Genomic DNA, 18,336 nt, shown 5'->3' on the forward strand with positions numbered 1-18,336 from the left:
GTGTCCTTTCAGGCAGGGGTCTGGGACTGCATTTAACAGCACACATGGCTTTAGCACACACTCTTTTTCTTGAGGGTACCATGGAATTGCTTTTGTGCAGCACTGTTATAACGCAGTGGATTCCACAGCACTTGAGCCCACAATAAAGGTACAAAGGGTGTTAATTTTCTGCACACTCTCACAGCTGGCTGCCCTGCAGCAAGACATAGAGAGCTGGTTTTCCAAGGTGAAACAACTTCTGCTATGAAAAATATTAATTTCACATAAGAAATAAACTTTATTTATTAGAAATTGTCCTTATATCCCAGGAGGAAAATGTGGAGCTGCTTGTTCATGGCTGCTTGTGTTATCCCACATTTGGAGTTGTCATTGGTGTGCTACAGATCCACAGATTTTGTGGATTCATGTTGGTTATTGCCCCACCAAAACTCATCTTTAACTCATTTATCAGCCCTACAACTGATATTTGTGTTCTATGTGTTCTTTCTCCTTTTTGAGTATTAAAAGGACTCTTGATTTTCGAGTTCTTCCAATGTGAGCAGAGAAATGAGTCCACTCAGTGGAATACTGAGAGCAGGAATATGGGGAGTAAGAGGTTAAGGCCTCGTGTCCATGCTGTGCAATGTATTTTACACATGGCTTTGGTTAAATCTAAAAAGAATCAGATTTTTGAAAGATTTTAATTGCTTCAGATCTCCACTGTGTTTCTGTTTTCAGTAGCAATTTGGTATCTCACCCAAAAGCAGATGATTTCATTAAGTGAAAGAAAAACCAAACCAAAACACTCTATTTTTAATGTAAATTTTTATTACAGCACACTTTTCTTAAGGCTTTTTTACCTAGGCAATGGCATCAAAAATTGCTTTCCTTATTTCAGTTACATTTATTTGAAGTGCTGAAGGTTTTGGGACATCTTTAGGAATTTTTCATTTCTCCTGGCATGCTGTTAAAAGCAGTCTGGTTTTATTTGCTTTGCTACAAGTGTAAGCACAGCAGGGATGGAGAAAAGGGTATTTTTACCCATGATCAGTGATGTGTTGCTAATGCATCCTGGTGAAGATAGAGCATAAGGTCAGCCATTGTCTTTCTCCTCAAGCCTGTATTTCAGCTGTGTTTGACAGATGAGGCAGTCAGAGCATATTTGGTTGTTTGTGTATAAGGGACACCTCATTATACTTAATGAGCAGTGTTGAACCAATATGAGCTTTCCTGTAAGAGGGGGTGATTCACATATGCTTCAAAATGAGAATAACATTCTCTAAATGATGACCAGAAAAAAGCCTGAAATGTTAATTTAAAAGAAGAGTGTATTGTTCTCAGTGCAGGTAAATCCCATGGCTAAAGCAAAGTTAGTGGTACTTTGTTTTCATCTTAGAAAAACTTTTTGCTGTCACAGAATAAGGCAGGTGTGTAGATAAATGAAACTTACATTTCAATAGAAACAGGATTTTTCCATCAAAAAAGATACTGCAGAAGTCCAGGGCAATAATGGAATTAATTATTTCACAAAGTAAAAATTCAGGTGTGTCTCCACCATAGTTTTGTCACCTATGTATCAAAAACACTCTAGAATATATTGTCATTAAAATGGTTCTGATTTACACATCAACAAATGGTTTGAACCAGAATAATTTTTTTCACCTCTGTTTTTGACTCCTCTGAAGATCACAGGAGCCTCCATCCTATAAAAACCCCCCTGGGCCAGGCAGATGGAGGGCCCAGGAGCAAAGCTGAGATCTCCAGGTGTCTCTGCAGTTAATGGATGGATCAGAAACGGGCACTGTGGGGCTCTGCCTCTCCACTTATGGCACAATTATAGGAGGAGGAGCACCCAGAGTAATTAAATCAAATTTCACCAGCAATTTCCATTAGATATTGTATCTGGCCATGCGTCACCAGCTTGGAAGTTTTTTTCTCTGAAATATCCAATTTCCCTTAGCCAGCTGTATTTTACTGGGTTTGTTCTTCCCAAGCACAAAAAGTGATTTTTAGGGTGACATTTATGGGCATTGAGGACAGAATGCTTTTGAGCAGATGTTTGTGTGAATGCCATTGACCTTTAAATTTCTTAAATTTATTCATTGAGTTCATTATTTGTTTAAATAGTTGTTCATTAACTTAAAGTTCCAGCACATTTCTGAGATTTTTTTATATTACTACCAACATGTGAAAATATTTTTCTGGTTTAGGCAGAAAAATACATTTTAGAAATAATTAACTTCAATACGGCTGATGATAACAATATTCTGATGATAGAAATAACACACATAAAGAAATTAAGTATTACAGCATGATTTAAAATGTCAACTGAGAATTATATAAAAATTAATCCTTAAATTCACCTGTAAAGAGTTCTAGTTTTTCAGTATTTTTGTGATATAGGAAAACCAACATATCTCAGACTACCACACCCCATTCCCTATTTCAGACAAACTTTGCTTGCAACCAGCATCCAATTAATTTTATTTTTTGTATTTTGGGCTGACCCTATTTTATACCATCAACCTCAGTATATAAGACCAACTAAATGACAAGAAACTGAAGCACTTTTCTGGTCAGCACAGTGGATTACAGATTGCCACTCCAGCAGCGTTTCCAACCCTCATTGTGACAAATCGATCCCAGAATTCAGCCACCCTATTCCCATGACAAGTTCTAATGAAATTTTCTTTGCCAAGAGTAATGGTTTGTGCTGCTGGAGAGTGACCAGGCTATTCATTCAAATATTCAAGCACTGCAAGAAGGCCTGGTAAAAAGAAGGAAAAACAAAACAAAGAGGAGAGTTCTTGAAAGATGCAGGGAAATTCCAGCTTGCATGATGCTGGAGTTTGGGCAGGCTGGCATCTCTCAATTCAAGTTTAGCCAAAATGCTGGAAAATGAGGAGTTTGTGTTTGGTGCTTTTTTATTGGGAACAGGAAATCAAACTTTATTGCCAAACTTTATAACCAAACTTTATTGCCATTGAATCAGCTAAACTATGGTTGAGCTGATTCCATGCCTAGAAGAGGAAATTAAGGAACTCAAAAATAGGGTGTAAAAGTTGGTCATGAAATGGTGGCAGTGAAGTAATAGTTGGATTCTGATCATAATCCATTGACCATGAAAAGTATATTTCACTGACCATGTGAGATATGGAATCGTAGTTAAGCAGTAAAAGTAATGAACCTGATGAGATTTCTCTCCTACCATTTTTGTTTAAAAAAACCCACTAAAAACAATCAAAAATATTGAATTTTTTGTTTTGGTGCATTTTAGGTAGGAAAGAATTCGTTATATTGTACCTATATTAAATTTTGCCTGTGGACAGACACTTTTATATTCCTGTATTTCATACAAGGTAGCACCAGTGAGAGAAGCAGATGTGAGCACAGCCATCATGTCTCTGGGTGCTGGTTGGACACAGCCACCTGGGACAGGCCAGAAATCCTCATTTGGAGTTGTTGTAACCTCTGTGGTTTTGGTCAGCTGGGTCCAGCAAAGGTGATGGAGAACTCCTGTGTGGGTTCACTCATGGCAAGGTCAAAAAGAGCACTCCCGTGACAATGCCAGCCTGATATTTTAAGAACTTTTGAAGCAAAATTACCAACTCTACCTGGAGTAATTTTATATCCCTTGTGAGTTCTTCTCCAGGAAATTAAATAGGTGAATGCAGTAAGAATTATTATATATCCAATATATCCATCTATGAATGAGAGTTATCAGCTGTTGAGTCAGGTGTTAAGTGCACATGTAATGTCAGATTCCTTGGCAAATTCCTTCTTTTACACTCACTGAGGATCAAACCTGCAGTTGCAGCTGCTTGGCACTAAACAAAATGTTTTTCCCTTTTCTTAGTTCTTTACAAGTGTGGAAATCATGATAACCACAAACACCAGTCAATTATTCAATTGGTGAAGTATTCTTGACATTTTCTTCTCCTCTGCTTACCTGCACTCCCTAGAGGTGCTTTTGGCCACTTATTTAATCAGTCATTGCTGTTAGACACCAGGGGATGATAGGACAGAAATCATGAAGAAATCACTATTTAGAAAAACACAGTGAGATATGAAGAATATGAAACACACTTAGGGAAGTGTTTACATTTCTGTGCTTAATCTGCAGAACCTCCTTCTCCATGAAACAGAATAATTGTGTTAGAAACAAAAGACAATAATTCAAATTTTTGTTGTTCTGAAGTTCTGCTTAGAAATCTGGACTTAAAGGCCTTAAGTCTTACCATCATAGTGCTTTCCTTTAGAACTTCACTGCTTTATATTAATGACTAACTGTAGATAATTTGAGTTTTTCTTCCATTTGAGAACCTTTGGGAAGTGTAAGGATAACCTGTCATGGGAAAGTGATGAGCTAACTGTTTATGGGTCTATGGTTACCAAAACTGTGAGCCCTAGATGTTGAACAATCTGGAAATTGCTTTTCCTACTCAAACTGTCACAGAAAGAATTGTGACATATTCAAAGTCTTGTTGGATGGGACTGTGAGAAAAGTGATCTGGTGGAAGATGTCCCTGCTTACTGCAGGTAGGACCAGATGGCTTTTAAAGGTCCCTTTCAACCCAAACCTTTCCATGACACAAAGATAAGCAAATCTGAGTGCCTTGTTCATTTCCAAAGACTCCCAGGTCTCTGACATTCAGATTTGTCTCAAATCCCTCCATCTCCCTGAGCTGAATTAAACCACGAGAGTAGAGCAGGACTGAAAGGTGTGATCAGATAAATGCTGCTGCTGAGCTGAGGATCTGGGGTTTCCTTGTGGCCATCCTGGGAGTCACTCCTGCTCCTCAGGATCATCCCAGGCATGTGCCAGCCCCTCTGTGTTTACAGTGGGGTTTTGAAAGCTTTACTGCTCTGTGCATTTGCCTTTGGACAGGATTCAGCTCTTGTCATTTGACACTTCAACTGTTTTTATCTTGAACTTTCTCATGAATTTTTATTAAGGAAAACTCTTGGGAGAGGAGTTGAAAGACAAAAGCAGGGACCTGAGTGGCCTTCAGAATGAAAGATTAGAGAGAAATGGCAAAGCCTTGGGGAGAGCTGGGAACTCTACTGGGGGGAGCCTCAAAATGTTATGAAAATTGGCAGCATTGTGAGAAGGGATTCTCTGTGTGGTTCCCACTGCTCTTTGACTTTATCATGACTAAAGCAAACTGGTGAAAACTTGAGTTTCCCTTGCTCATGTTTGCTGTCAAATTTGAGAAATGATGCTAAAGCCAGCAGAGGTAGAGCAGAGTTGTGTGGTGAGAGGCTTGTTGGATGGGAGGAGTTGTCACAGATGGAGGCAGGAGCAGCTGTGGAGAGCTTGGCTGATGGATCCAGACTGTGCCACCGAAATAAACTCATTCAGCCCTGCCATTTTATAAAAACACAGCCTAGGGATGGAGGTTTCATTGTGTAATGAAGAATCAGTTGTTAAAACAACAACATGGATTCCAGAACTGGCTGAAAACTTTGGGGTTTGGAGTTTGTGCATTAAGAGAACAAAGTGTTATCTGTAGGATATAACTGCCTTACTGGGATGAGACATTTAATTCAAAGAGTAATTTTTTAATAAAACTGCCATGGCAACCCAAATGAAAAGAAGTGATTGAAATATTTTTCAGTTCCACAGTTCCCAGCACACTACAAATCTGCCCTTTTTTGTTGTTAGGTTTTGGTTGTTTTGTTTCATTTGTTTGTGGGTGTTTGTTTGTTTTGTGGGGGTTTTTTGTTGTTTATTTCTCTTCCAAAAAAGGATCAAGGGAGAGTTTTGGGAGATGGGGAGAGGCTGTTTTTGACCTTGGCAGTAACTGTGCTTGGAAAGGAGAGCTTTAGAGGCTGTGGGAGGAAGCAGGGGAAAGAGAGTGGTCTCTGGGAAGCTGCAGCTCCTGCAGGGAGAGCGCTGAGCAGATCAGAGACAGAGGGGAAGACAAAGCAAAGGTGTGCTGGGCAGAGTTTTCCAGGGGCCAGAGGCCACTGTGGAGAGTTCAGTGTAGCTCATAACGTGCTGAACTGCCTGAAGCTCAGACAGAAAGAAAGGCTCCAGAAAATACAGAGGAAAAGGAGTCATGTGTACATACAACTTTTATTTTTGTTCTTTCTGAGAGCATAGCATGAAGCTTTCTCTAAGAGAAAGCAAACCCCAACGCAGCAAAACATCCAACACCAACAACCTACCAGCTCATATTTGAAGTTACACCTGGGCTTTGGTGTCTGATTTGAAGTTATAAACTTTTGGTGTTTATTGAGTGTTCATTTCCTGTGGACTGTGTTTGCAAATTCACTTTGTTCTGTTTGATTGAATGCCTGGACTGAGAAGTGACTGAGTGAAGATGATGTCTGTCCTCATCTATGTCTTCAGAGATATTATCATCTATATCTTTAGAGAAAATTCTCTAGAAACATTTGAAATGTGGCTTTTACTGGTCTTGTGCAAGTATTTGAGGTAAATCAGACCTTGCTAAAGGTTTATGATTTAATCAGCTATCAGTTTAGGGTTGTAGACACAACTGCTTAGGTTTATAACTTGTTTACATGAGTACAAAATCAATATGGGCTGTCTACTGCCACTGAAAAAGTGCAGTAACCTGAAAGATGAAATACATGCTTTATTATGTTATCACTAATTGCTGGAAAATATACAATACTAAACTTGGAATCTGGTGGTTCATGGGAATTTTCCCTAAATGTGCAGGGAAAGGGAAGGACACCTGAATATCTGGAATTTTTACTCATTGGTCTTTTTCTTTTTCAGGAAATCTTAAAACTAGAAGGCAGCCTTGGAATTCCAAGACAAAAAAGGGCTATTTTGGCAACTCCAATACTAATTCCTGAAAATCAAAGACCTCCATTCCCCAGATTAGTTGGCAAGGTAAGTCAACAAACTGGGTCAAATTTTGATATTAAGTAATTGATCTATTACTCTTACAGTTTTGCAATGCCTATCACATTGGTAGTAATCCAGATTTCTTCCTACCCTCTTCCATCCCTTCTGCTTGTGAACACTGAATTTTTGGATCTCAGGCAGTCTCTCTGTAGAAGTTCCTTCATTAAGAATTTCTTTTGGGGAGTTTAAGATGGGAGTTCCGGGCTCCTCAGGCCCAAGGAGACGAACCAGGCCCTGTTTGTGCTGCAATGTTTTTCTGGCATTTTGTCATCCTGATTTGTCCCTGTTCCTGAAGTGCTTCTTGGGCATCACAAGTGCCTTAGAGGATGCACAAAGACAGAAATGTGAGAGCATCTGGCAGGCTGCTTTTCAAAGGCCCTGAGAAACCTGTCCTCAACTAATGTTCAAATCACAGGAATTGCAAATGATCAGCACCTTGAAATATCTGGAGGTGTTATAATTTTTACAATCTTTTATGGGGTTTTTTCAGCCTAGCTCCAATTTAGGTATCCAGATGATTAATTTGGCTGGAATATATTGCAAACAGAAAGAGAGATTATGCATGTGTCAGGGGAGACAGAAGTTTTAGAGATATTTAAGATAATGGAATGACATATTCTAGGTCAACTGTGGTAATTTGCAACTGAATGCTGAACAAAGCATAAATAAAAAGGTTTGGACTCTCAGACCTACTGATTGTAGGGAAGAAATTCTGTCAAAATCAATGCAGAAAAGAAAAGCAGCTATTTCAGGTCTTTCTGACTTTTCACAGATCTTCACAAGACAGGCTGTGAGGTTCTGGTAACCACAATGAATGTCTGTAGTAACTCAGAGTTCTGGTTCCTGTACCTGTGTCAGATCCTGCACAAGTTGGAGAAAAAGCTGCTCATCCTTCCCTTAAATTTAGATATTTATCATCAGCTTTCCATAGCTCCATGAATTTTTAAAAATTCACTTAGTTGCTCACTTCTGTGAGGTGTGAGGAACGTGTTTATTCCCTCTTCCAAAATATTTTGGGGCTCATCTTCAGAAGCCACATGGACTGATGGATCACAGCTCCTGCTGGGTGTTGGTTTTTCCTGAACCTCATGAAAAAACCCTTTGCCATCTCTGCTCTGCTGTGATCCCTGCAGAAGGACATTGCAGATTTGTGTGGTTTCTATGGTGTTTTGGGGAAGAGGCAAAGCATCCAGAGAATGAGTAATTTGCATGTCATAACAGAGTTTCAAAAATGAGAAGGAATATGAAGCTGTCCTGACTGCATGGAATGGATGATAAGGGTAATTTCAGATTTTTGACTTTTGTGGTACCACCACGTGATCCTGTCTGGGTGTTCACATAGAAGTCAGGTTTCCAGTGTGTTATTTTCCCTTTCTTTCTTACTTTCCCTTACTTTTCCCTGCTTTAGCAAATTACCAGTGTGGTTTATTAATTTGTTCTGATTTCCTCTTGCTCTCCACCTCATGCTGTGCTGGCTGGAATTGCACAAGGTTGTTTGGAAGTGATTGCAGCAGCCAACAGGTGAAATGCTGATTAGCACTTAGTGGGGAGCTGGGCAGATGTGTGGAAAGAAGAGAGCAGAGGGAGGACAATTAATTGAGTTTTATTTCACAGTTAGGAAACACATCATAAAAGAAAAAAAAATAGGAATTTTAGAGGATTTCCGTCATGAATTTTTGATATATGTATATCAGGAAGGAGATACTGCACTGGACAAGTGAAAACAGTGTTTTGCTCAAATTAATTACAAAAAAAATTCAATTAGTATTTAGGTTAACAAGGAGGTACATGTGTCAGGCCTGTTCTCTGTGCTGTTCCTGGCTTTCCAGCATCCCCACTCAGGAACTGGATTATTGCCTTGCCTTTTCCACACCCTTCACTAGGGTAGCTCTTAATTAAATAACTATCCTAGGCCTGCTGCGCTTGTAGGTGGAGAAATCTCACCTTTAAGCAGGATTTAAGGTTTTACATATTGTGCCTTTGTGCCTGAGGGAGAACCCTGAGATTAAAACATTTTAATACAACCTTTGTGACCAGATGGCCCAGGCTACAACTCCTGGCTGTTATTGATGTGTTTTGTTTAGCTCTTGCTGATAGAGCACTGGGATATGATATTCAATTTTTAGTCTCTCTCCATATGCTGCTTTTCCGGTTTATTTGTCCACATGAAGTCAAATGAAATCCAAAGCAGTGGGATGCAGGATTATTTTGTACTTCCACTGTATTATTCTCCACTTCACCATGGAAATGTTTTCTAAGACTAATTCAGAGTGGTGGTTCTGTGCATGTGCAAACAATGGCACCCTTCAGCTGAGGATGGCGCTTTTTGAAATTTAATCCTCACTAATGCTGACCCCAAGGAGCACAAAGGGAATTGTGGAGATGCTCAACAAGTCCCAGCTCTTTTTCCACACTTCAGAAGAGAAGGACACCTGCAAAGTGAGACTGTGTTTATCCAGGCTCAGAGGATTTGCTCTTCGTGTTATGGATGGGCAAATGGTGAATCAAGGATTCTATTCTCCAGTTTAAAGGAGATGTCCTGCATAAGAATGAATATTGCAATTGTTGGCAGGTAAAATCTGGAAGCCTGGTGAAAATTGGCAGGACATTTTATGCTCAGTGAAGGGCAGAACACAGAGAGAGTTACACCGGAGTCTTTGCAGGAAATCATTGAATAAATCAACCCCAAAACTTTATTTTTTTCCCATAAGAATTTTTTTGCTGTTATTTGTCTGTTTTGTCTTTTGGAGGGGTTGTGGGGCTGGATCAGTTATTTTTGATCAGAAACTTTCTATACTTCCTGCCCCTGATCTGGCTGTTAGCTGCACTTGCATGGCAGGACTGACCCCAACAAAATCTCAAGACTAGAAGTGGTCCAAGCTTGCAAACAGAATAAAAAATCTTTAAGATCAACGAGGTAGTGGTTTGTTTTTTCCTCTTCTGAGATGTAAATTTAAGGCAAAGAGCAAATGCATCTTGCCTGTTAAAGCAGCAGTAGAAAAACACTTGAAGAAGGGAGGAAGCTGAAGAAAACTGGATGTAAAAAGCTGCTGCAAGCTGGTATTTTTGGTGGCTATACTATTTATATACCATAAATTGCATGCTTCAGAGAAGAGAATTTCCATGGACTAAGAAAGCAGCTGTAAAAAAATGTCAAACTTCAGGCAAAAAATTGAAGTGTCAAAAGAGATGATCATGAACTCTCAGCCTGGGAAGAGAATCCAGAGAGAAGGTTTGTAGGTTAGAGGAAGATATAAGAGTGGAGCAACAGTGAAACAAAAGCTGAATTAAGAAGTTTTTTGGTACCACTGGAAGATTAAGCAGAAAATGAGAGGGAGCCTAAAGCTGAGGAAGAAAGGACCTGGCAAGGATGGATGTCCAAGCCTGGAGGATAACGGTGTGTGCTCACAGAGAAGAGAATGATGTGCAGAAACCCCAAAACCTTTCCAACGCCACGAGAGGGATCTGTGTGAGTGCTTATCAGCTGCTTGGCTGGGAAAGGTCTGAATCCAAATAATTGGCCTGAATCTTTGTTTCAGTTACTAAAAATGATGTGGAAGAAAAAGAATGCATTTCTCATAATGGAACTAGGCATGGGGTCTACAGGAAACATTTACTGGATTTTTAGGGATTAATTTTTTAATATCCCATTGTTTGTTTTCAAATCATCACCACATAAATGCAGTGGTTGTGCTGTGCCAGAGCATGGTCAGAAAACAGGAAATGGTCATCAGCAAGAATTTTGGCTTGTCCAGAAGACAAAAATATTTTTGGTGACTGCTGAAGAAGTGGGTGAGGACCTTTTTCAGAGAGGAGATGGAATTACAGAGACACAAGGAATTTCGATTCCTTGAATAAGTCTGATGGCATAAAAGGAGAGCATTCTTCTAAAATACGTCTACAATTCCACATGGGAAAGGCATATCCACAGATAAGGATATAGAAAAAAGAAGCAAACAAGGCAGAAAAGTGAACAAATGGAAAAGGGTGTTATTTATGAATAGCACTTAGGCAATAAATAAAGCTCTTTGAAATCCATCAAGAAACAAAGATTGGGTTTAGAGAAAAAATCAAGTTATAGTCCAGGTATAGTAAGACTGGGCAGAAATATATATGAGCTCAATTTGCTCTGCCTAGCACAAGCATTTTCTGTAAATCCAGATGATTTAAGTGAAAGGAATACACTGGTGTAATAACTAATGGACATAAATTTTAGCATAAGATTAAAAGAAAAGTTTCTGGTACCCAGAGAAGAGGAATTAACTTCCACCAGCAGTACTGAGGAGGGAAGACAATATTTGATAAATATGTGATCACAGTTGCATAACACAGCTGCTTCTGATCCTGACAGAACAGACACCTCCAGTTTTCCTGCTACTCTGGTGTTCCTGAAATGTGTAAAACCCTGCTGAGCTGGGCCTGGATGGTTGGAGGTGTCAGGGTTTAACATCTGATTAAATTCATGGAGGAATGGCACACTCCTGACCTTCAGGGAAAAACAGCAACCTACCTCAGCAATGGAAGCAATGAAAAGAGCAGCACTCCATTAAATGAAAGGGCTTTCACTGCATGTCCATGAATTATTAAGCTACAGCACATTAATTCTCATTAAAGGATATGTATTTGATGTCCTAACAAACTACTAAGTGAAAACAGCACTTCAGATTTGTCTCTTTGTCTGAGAGGTGTCTCTTCAGCCCTCCCTTTTTAAAGAATACTGACATTCACATAAACAATTCCGACAGAACACATTTGTTTTCTTTCAGCTAATAGAATTTTATTGGAAAAATTTGCTAAAATACACCTGTTTACTTAAGACTTTCAGAAGAATCACACAAGTTGTAAATGCCGTGGAAAACTGGAAAACAATGATTTACCGTAATTTCTTCAATGTTTGATGTTGCTAATAAGAATAAAAGAATTTTAAAACATTTGGGGAATACTTTCTAATCTAGTTACTATGGTTACAAGATTGTTGGAGATAAAGCAGTTATGTGGCAATGATGGAATCGAATTTTCTGAACAATATTGATATATCCAGTACCTAATTTCCTGCTTCATAATAAATCATGTTAATGACCTGAAGGAAGGCAGCAAACAGAAGAGATTTTCTGCTCTAAAGCTGTTCAGCAAAGTATGCTGCAGTTTAACTGCCACACTGCTTGTGTTAACTTTGATTTCAGGCGTTGATAATTTTAAACTGTGCTGCAAATTAAGGTAGAGGTGAGAAAAAAGTCTGTCCCTGCCAGTAAATTGCCTATGGAAAGTAACTAAGATGAAATAAAACCCTGGAAAGTCATTTGTCATTGGCACAGTAACTTAATTGTAGGCTCAAGTTTAAAATGTTTGGATTATTTTCAGACATAACAGCTATTCCATCTAATGAATAGGGATGGAGAATGAGAATTATCATTCCCTAACCCCAATCTCTGTGGTTTTCATGGAACCAGACTGATTTTTTTTGTTAACTTTCATCTTTAAAGTCTGCCAAAATGATCCTGTATCCTGAGCTGACTGATGGGAAGTTGTTTTTTTCCACCTTGACTTTCTGTCTTGTTTGAGTTCAGTTCTTTGGAATACCCACTCAATCTGTCCAGTTCCTAGAATCTATTTTCTTATTGAATGTACAGTTTTGAGCAAAAACTGGTCTCTGCATTCTTAGCAGGGCCAAATTTTAAACTTAACAAGATGCAGAGCCTAATTCTGTATTCTTGGATTGGTAAAACAGGATATTTGGATGCAGGATTTCTGTTTGTTTAATCCCTTTAATTTATCAAGTTTCTTCCTACAAATCTATTCAGAGTAACACTTTATCTTAAGTGGGATGAGAGATGCAACAGACTTACCCAGCTTTATTTAGTAGAGTGATATGTTAATATGTTAACATAAAAACTGCAAAATATCAAAGTCGGGGAGAGAACACAACCACAGAGCTTCCTTTAAATCAATTAAGATATTTATTTGATAGCTGTGAACTGATTCATACTGCTTCAAACATGATTGTTTTCCTGTTCCCTTCCAAATAATTCCCCTGGTTTCTTGTTATACAGTCAATTGTTAGCAAGTTTATAATACAATATAAAGCAATATCCAAATGAATGACATTTGAGGAACAAAATTAACTTATCCCTGCCAATTTACAAACTAGATACTGTCATACTGTCAACCTTGGTGCTTTCATTAATGAAAGACTTTAATAAAGGCATTTTGCAGCCTGGTCTGGCGACAAATTTGATATTACCAGCTGTGGCTTGTTAAAATGGAATTAAGTAAAGATGGTTGGCAGAGCATTTCCAGAAGGAAAAATTATATGTATTATATATGGCTCATCTGTAAGGTGGAGTAAATAGCTGTCACTCAGGGAACAACAGTAATTTTCTTCCTCCTCCCTAACTGCTGATTCTCTTCAGTGATTAATTGAAGAGAATTTTAACCTTTTTGTGTTTTGCCCTTGCTTTTATCATACATGGATGATTCCTGGGGTTTTTTTTCCACTTACAATTTAGGGTGATGTACAGCAACTGATCAATAGGGTGAATAAAGGAGTATGATGCCATTATCCATAATGACAGCTGTGTTTTAATTCAGGAAACATTTTCCCTTCTCATTTCCAAAACATCTGGTGCTCTTTTCCAGCTGCCCTCTAAAGGCACATTTTTTTAACCTTTCTGGTTTATCATCTTTACCACTTACTGTGCAACCCTGTTGGCTGAATGCAGAAATGGAGTAAGTGAGGTATGGTCTATAGGGCAGAATCATGGAATGCTGAGGCTGGAAAAGGTTTCTGCAATACCTAATTTTGAAGTTAATGTTATTCTTCTCTATTGACCTATTTTTCTTTCTGGTCAAATATATAAAAACGTAAATTATTTTATTTTAATCAGTGTTCCACTGTTGACCTAAAACTTTCAATTACAAAAATCCCACATATCAAGTAATTTCCCTTTGCTTGTGTTTGGAAAAGAAGAATTCAGTTTGGCCACTCTACTTTCTCTGGAATGACTCACAAAGAGAAAAATCACTTTCTGCCACAGACACTTTGCTTAAACAAAGAAAAATGAAGAATTCAGAGAACTGTAATTTTTTGGGATTAACCTGCTTTCCAAAGTTCTGTGTTTAAGTTAGCAAGAGGGTGGATTTTTGGTTTGGCCATGATGTTCCTTAAATTTTCTCAGGCTGTTTATGAAGTCAGGGTGATTATTGGAATGTATATATTTGGTGTTTAAACACAGGATTCAGACCCTCCATGCTGTATTTATTTACATATACGTAAAATGCATATGTGCATGCACACATTTCAGATGTGCACAGCAATAAATGACTACAGACTTGTAGAACATATCCAGACTTCCATCAGCTCTCATTTTGGTCAGTGCTGTTGACTTTGTAGGTGTTTTCCTCCCATTTTAATCTATAAATTGCTGTCGTGAGTTCTTCTCCCTGTCATTGGAAATTCTGCTTTTCCATCCAAAAACGTCCCTTGCGCTGCTGCTCTTCCACACTTTATTTCCCTGCCATGTTTCCATCTGCCTCATGTTCCTGAAGAACAGGTGGAAAACATGGCATAAATATTTATACACATTCTGTTTAAGAGTTGAAGTGACTGTTAAAACATTTGCAGAGTTTTGCCAGGGTGTTATTTTAGTAATATTTAACTTGAGCTGCAGTTTAAGCCAAGTCTTTGTAAGCTTGAGCTGATCCCTCAGCAGTGCCATGGAGCCTTGTAAGCACACACTAAAACATTTCACTTTCCTGTACCCTGCCTGACCCTGAGCATGCTGAAGCTGACAGAAATCCTCCCATCAAAGTGGAAAAGGAATTTTGATAAGGCCAACCCTCCTGGGAGATTGCAGAGGGAAAAAAGGACCCTTGGAGGAAGCGTGGGTTAAGCTGATCATGTACATAGCAAGTTAAAAACACTTTATTCAATGTGTTTTTTGGGAAAATTTTTAAAGTACACTTGGGAAATAGGATTTTCATCAAGGTTCAAACAGCTTCAGGAGGTTTTTATTTCTACAAAGCATGGACAAAACTATTAAGCTTACATTTCCAATTGAGCTTGAGAATGGATTTGATAATAGGAATCTGTTCAACAATGAAGTCCAGAAATTGAAAGTAGTAGTGATCCCTATAATCCAATAACATGTGTCTTAATATATTTTTTACTTATTAGAATTGAAAAAAAAAAAGTAGCGTAGATGTAGCTGAGCTTGGCTACAACTTGAAAACTTGAATTCAGGGGCTATATTAATTTAATAGAATTCATGTTCAAGCCTGATTTACATTATATTACAAGTATTTTATGATAATAGAAGTGATGAGAGCTGGTTTCCAATAAATAAAAATTCCGTGCAACAAACCCAGCTGCTCTTATCAATGGTAGCACTTTTTGCACAATGATCCTAAATAATCCCCTCAGCACCACTGGGGTTATTTTCTGCCTCCTGATATTTCAAACTGGGATAAGAGGGAGCAAATCCTGCAGCTGACCTGATCAGGCAATGAATATACATGTGAAAAATGGAAATTCTTCCTTCCTCTCTGTGTCTGCCAGTGCCAAAAGGTCTTTTCACTCTGCATTGCTCCAATTTTTTGTGGAACTTCTAGGAACTTTGCATGTTGGATGTTTTTCAATCAAATTTGGTCAAAACTAGCCAAAAGGCTTGAGTTGGATCAGTTAAATGTTATCTTTTTCAGGAGATTAGACTAAGAAATCCGATGATTAGCAAAACAGGCTTTCCTCAACAGATCCTTTTCTACTTGACAAAGAAGCCATTGAATGTTCCTGAAAAAGCTCTTGTAGGGTTGGAATTATGGTTAAATCAGACACATGGAAAGGGCAAAGTCTGCAGTGGGCAAATTGCTAATTGTGTAAAAGCAAAACTGTAAGGATCTGTATGAATTTCATACAGCAAAATGGGCAATGCAGAGCACCCTTAAAGTGTGCAAATAGGGAAACATAAGGAATCAACTTCCTCCAGTATCACTGTGCTGTTGGGCAAACCTGAATTTGCTAAGGGTCACCGGAACACCAAAATTAACTTGAATTAATAGAATTTATTATGCATGGCTTATTTTTTCAAACTCCTATACTATCATTACTGCATTAAGTAATTTTCTTATGAGAATCCTAATTGTCAATAAATTGTATTATTTTTTCTTAAAAAAAACTTCAACTCAATAATGATACAATAATGCTTTGGAAAAAAAAGTGTAATTATCTGTTAATGAGAAATCATATAAACTTCATATTGTTTCCTTTTGGGCATGACTGATGAAGGATATTCTTTGTAAGTACTAGAAAGTTATTTTGTAAATAACAGAAAATTGATGGTATTTATTTCCCCAAGATTCCACAGAGATTGGTGGTTCCAAACTCTTTATCCAAGGAGGCACAGATGTGGTTCAGGACGTGCTGCTGCTGTTTGCACCCAGCAGCTCCTTTCCTCATGTGCTAGAAAACAAGCTTTGACCACATTTTTCATCTTGAAAACTCCCATCCTGAGCAGCCTTTTAATTCTGGGAACAAATGAAGCACATGTTCCCTGATGATGACTCATGTGTATGCATAGGTGCTTATAATTTATGGAGATGAAGACAGGTACAACCCAGGCCAGTGCAGCAGAGCCAAGAACAAAAAATAAAAAAAATTAAAAATCCTTCTTCACAGGCTTTTCAAAACAACTACTTTCTAAAGTTCTTATTGGCAACCAGAGTTAATTAGATTTTTAAAATTAGACAGAAATTTTCTCATCAGCTTTTTAAATCAAAGACTAGAGGGAAAATACAGCTCAGCTGTCATTTTTTGTCCTTGATTCTCTCAAGGAGGGACTCCCTGTTGCTTGTGTAATGAACCATGGGGACCCTCCTGCAGCAGCTTTCAAAGAAATTATTATGTTGAAGAGAGAGAGAAATTATCTCATTGCACATAATTTAGGAACAGGGCCTGCTATTTGTTTCAGTCATGAATTTACAGTCAGGAGATTTTGAGTTTCATAGATCTGGGTGACAATCAAATACCTGGCAAACAGTTCATGCAGTTTTACTTCTACTGGAGATTCAAAAAGACTGTAAGAGGATTCTTCAAAATCCCCAACCTCCCTCACAAAAGTGAAATTCCTGTCAAAGTGGAAAACTATAAACTACCAGTAAATATTTCAATTATTTTAGAAAGAAGGGAGGCTGTGCCACACTGCAGATGTTCTCAGTGGAGGGACAGGAATATGATGGAGTATCTCAAAATGAAGTGTCAAAAGAAATGGATTCAGAGCTAAAGAGAAAAAATATTATAAAATAGCAAAGAGCAAGTTTGTGGAGTTCAGACTGGGAATTAAATCCTGACTGTGACAGGTAGCTACTGCTGCACCTTGGCTTCTCTGGAATGTGGGGTCACATCCTTCCCATTCTTTTTAAAAAGCTCCCTAAAATCCTTGAGAAACATTAGGAATTACAGCCCACCGAATCCCACTCCTGCACCAGGCAGTCAAAACCCAGATGCAGCAGTCACTGGAACAGATAAACTTTGGAAGATCATGAAGTGAACAGTCAACGTGGATCTTTCTGAGGCAATTCATATTTCCTAAATGTATTGAGATCTGTGGAGAAGCTGAAAGTGTAGATAAATCTGATCAATAAACCATACTTGGGTTTCTCTACTGAGAGAAAATGCTTCCTTCTTCTAAAAGTGATTGAAACATTGGTGTGGAAACAGATTTCCATAGGGAAGGTTTTGCCAATAGATATTTCAAGGATTTATAAAGTGATTTGTGTTTAACACAACAGAAATTATCTGGGAAAGGAGACATTGCAGTGACAGAGTTTGCAGATCATCCAAAATGAGTCATGAGACTGACAAGGAATGGGAAGATTGGAGTGCTGCAGAGTGATTTAACAGTACTGAAGGTTAGGACTGGTTGATAATTTTTGTCAAGCACTGTGAAATTCTGTGTGTTGTCACAAGATGTGGAGGCCAAAAGGAAAGGGTGTCCTTGGTGTTGTGCTGGCACAGGATGACATTGATCACCACTGCAGGGAGAATCCAGGAATGACCCCCAACCATTCCTCTGTAATTTTTGGTTCATTTTTGAATTACTTGTACTTCTCTTTGTAAAGAAAACACACTGCAGGAACATTTCAGGGTGGCTGCATAAATAGTTACTTTGCAGTTCTGTAATTCCACAAGCCATGTCTGGGTTAAGCTCTTGTTCTTCTAAATACAATTTCTATCATTCAAATATGTCTGGAAAGCAGAGAGAAGGGCTGAGGAATGTGTGACTCATTATTTGTCTTCAAATATTGCTTTGTTATTTAAAGAGTCATTCTGCATTTCAAAAGCATGTAGGCAATGGTAGAAACAAAAAGCTATTTCTGAAAACAGTGAGATTTAAGTTTCCAAGGCCCACATTTGCAGTGAATTTAGGTGTCTCATTTCCTTCATCACGGTGTGTGTAATCTGCAGTTAAAATGGAATTAAAGCT

At 38.3% G+C, this 18,336-nt stretch overlaps 1 protein-coding gene across 2 annotated transcripts in view; it reads left to right on the forward strand.

Moving 5' to 3' along the window:
- Window positions 1–18,336, forward strand: part of CDH13 (cadherin 13) — a 441,187-nt gene that overhangs the window by 177,243 nt on the left and 245,608 nt on the right. For both annotated transcript variants that reach the window (XM_058813426.1, XM_058813425.1), the window contains exon 4: window positions 6,728–6,844. In XM_058813426.1, the coding sequence (XP_058669409.1) occupies window positions 6,728–6,844 (117 nt within the window). The remainder of the gene's footprint in view (window positions 1–6,727; window positions 6,845–18,336) is intronic.

The sequence above is a fragment of the Ammospiza caudacuta genome, chromosome 13 (genome assembly GCF_027887145.1).
Source record: "Ammospiza caudacuta isolate bAmmCau1 chromosome 13, bAmmCau1.pri, whole genome shotgun sequence".
Classification (NCBI taxonomy): Eukaryota; Metazoa; Chordata; class Aves; order Passeriformes; family Passerellidae; genus Ammospiza; species Ammospiza caudacuta.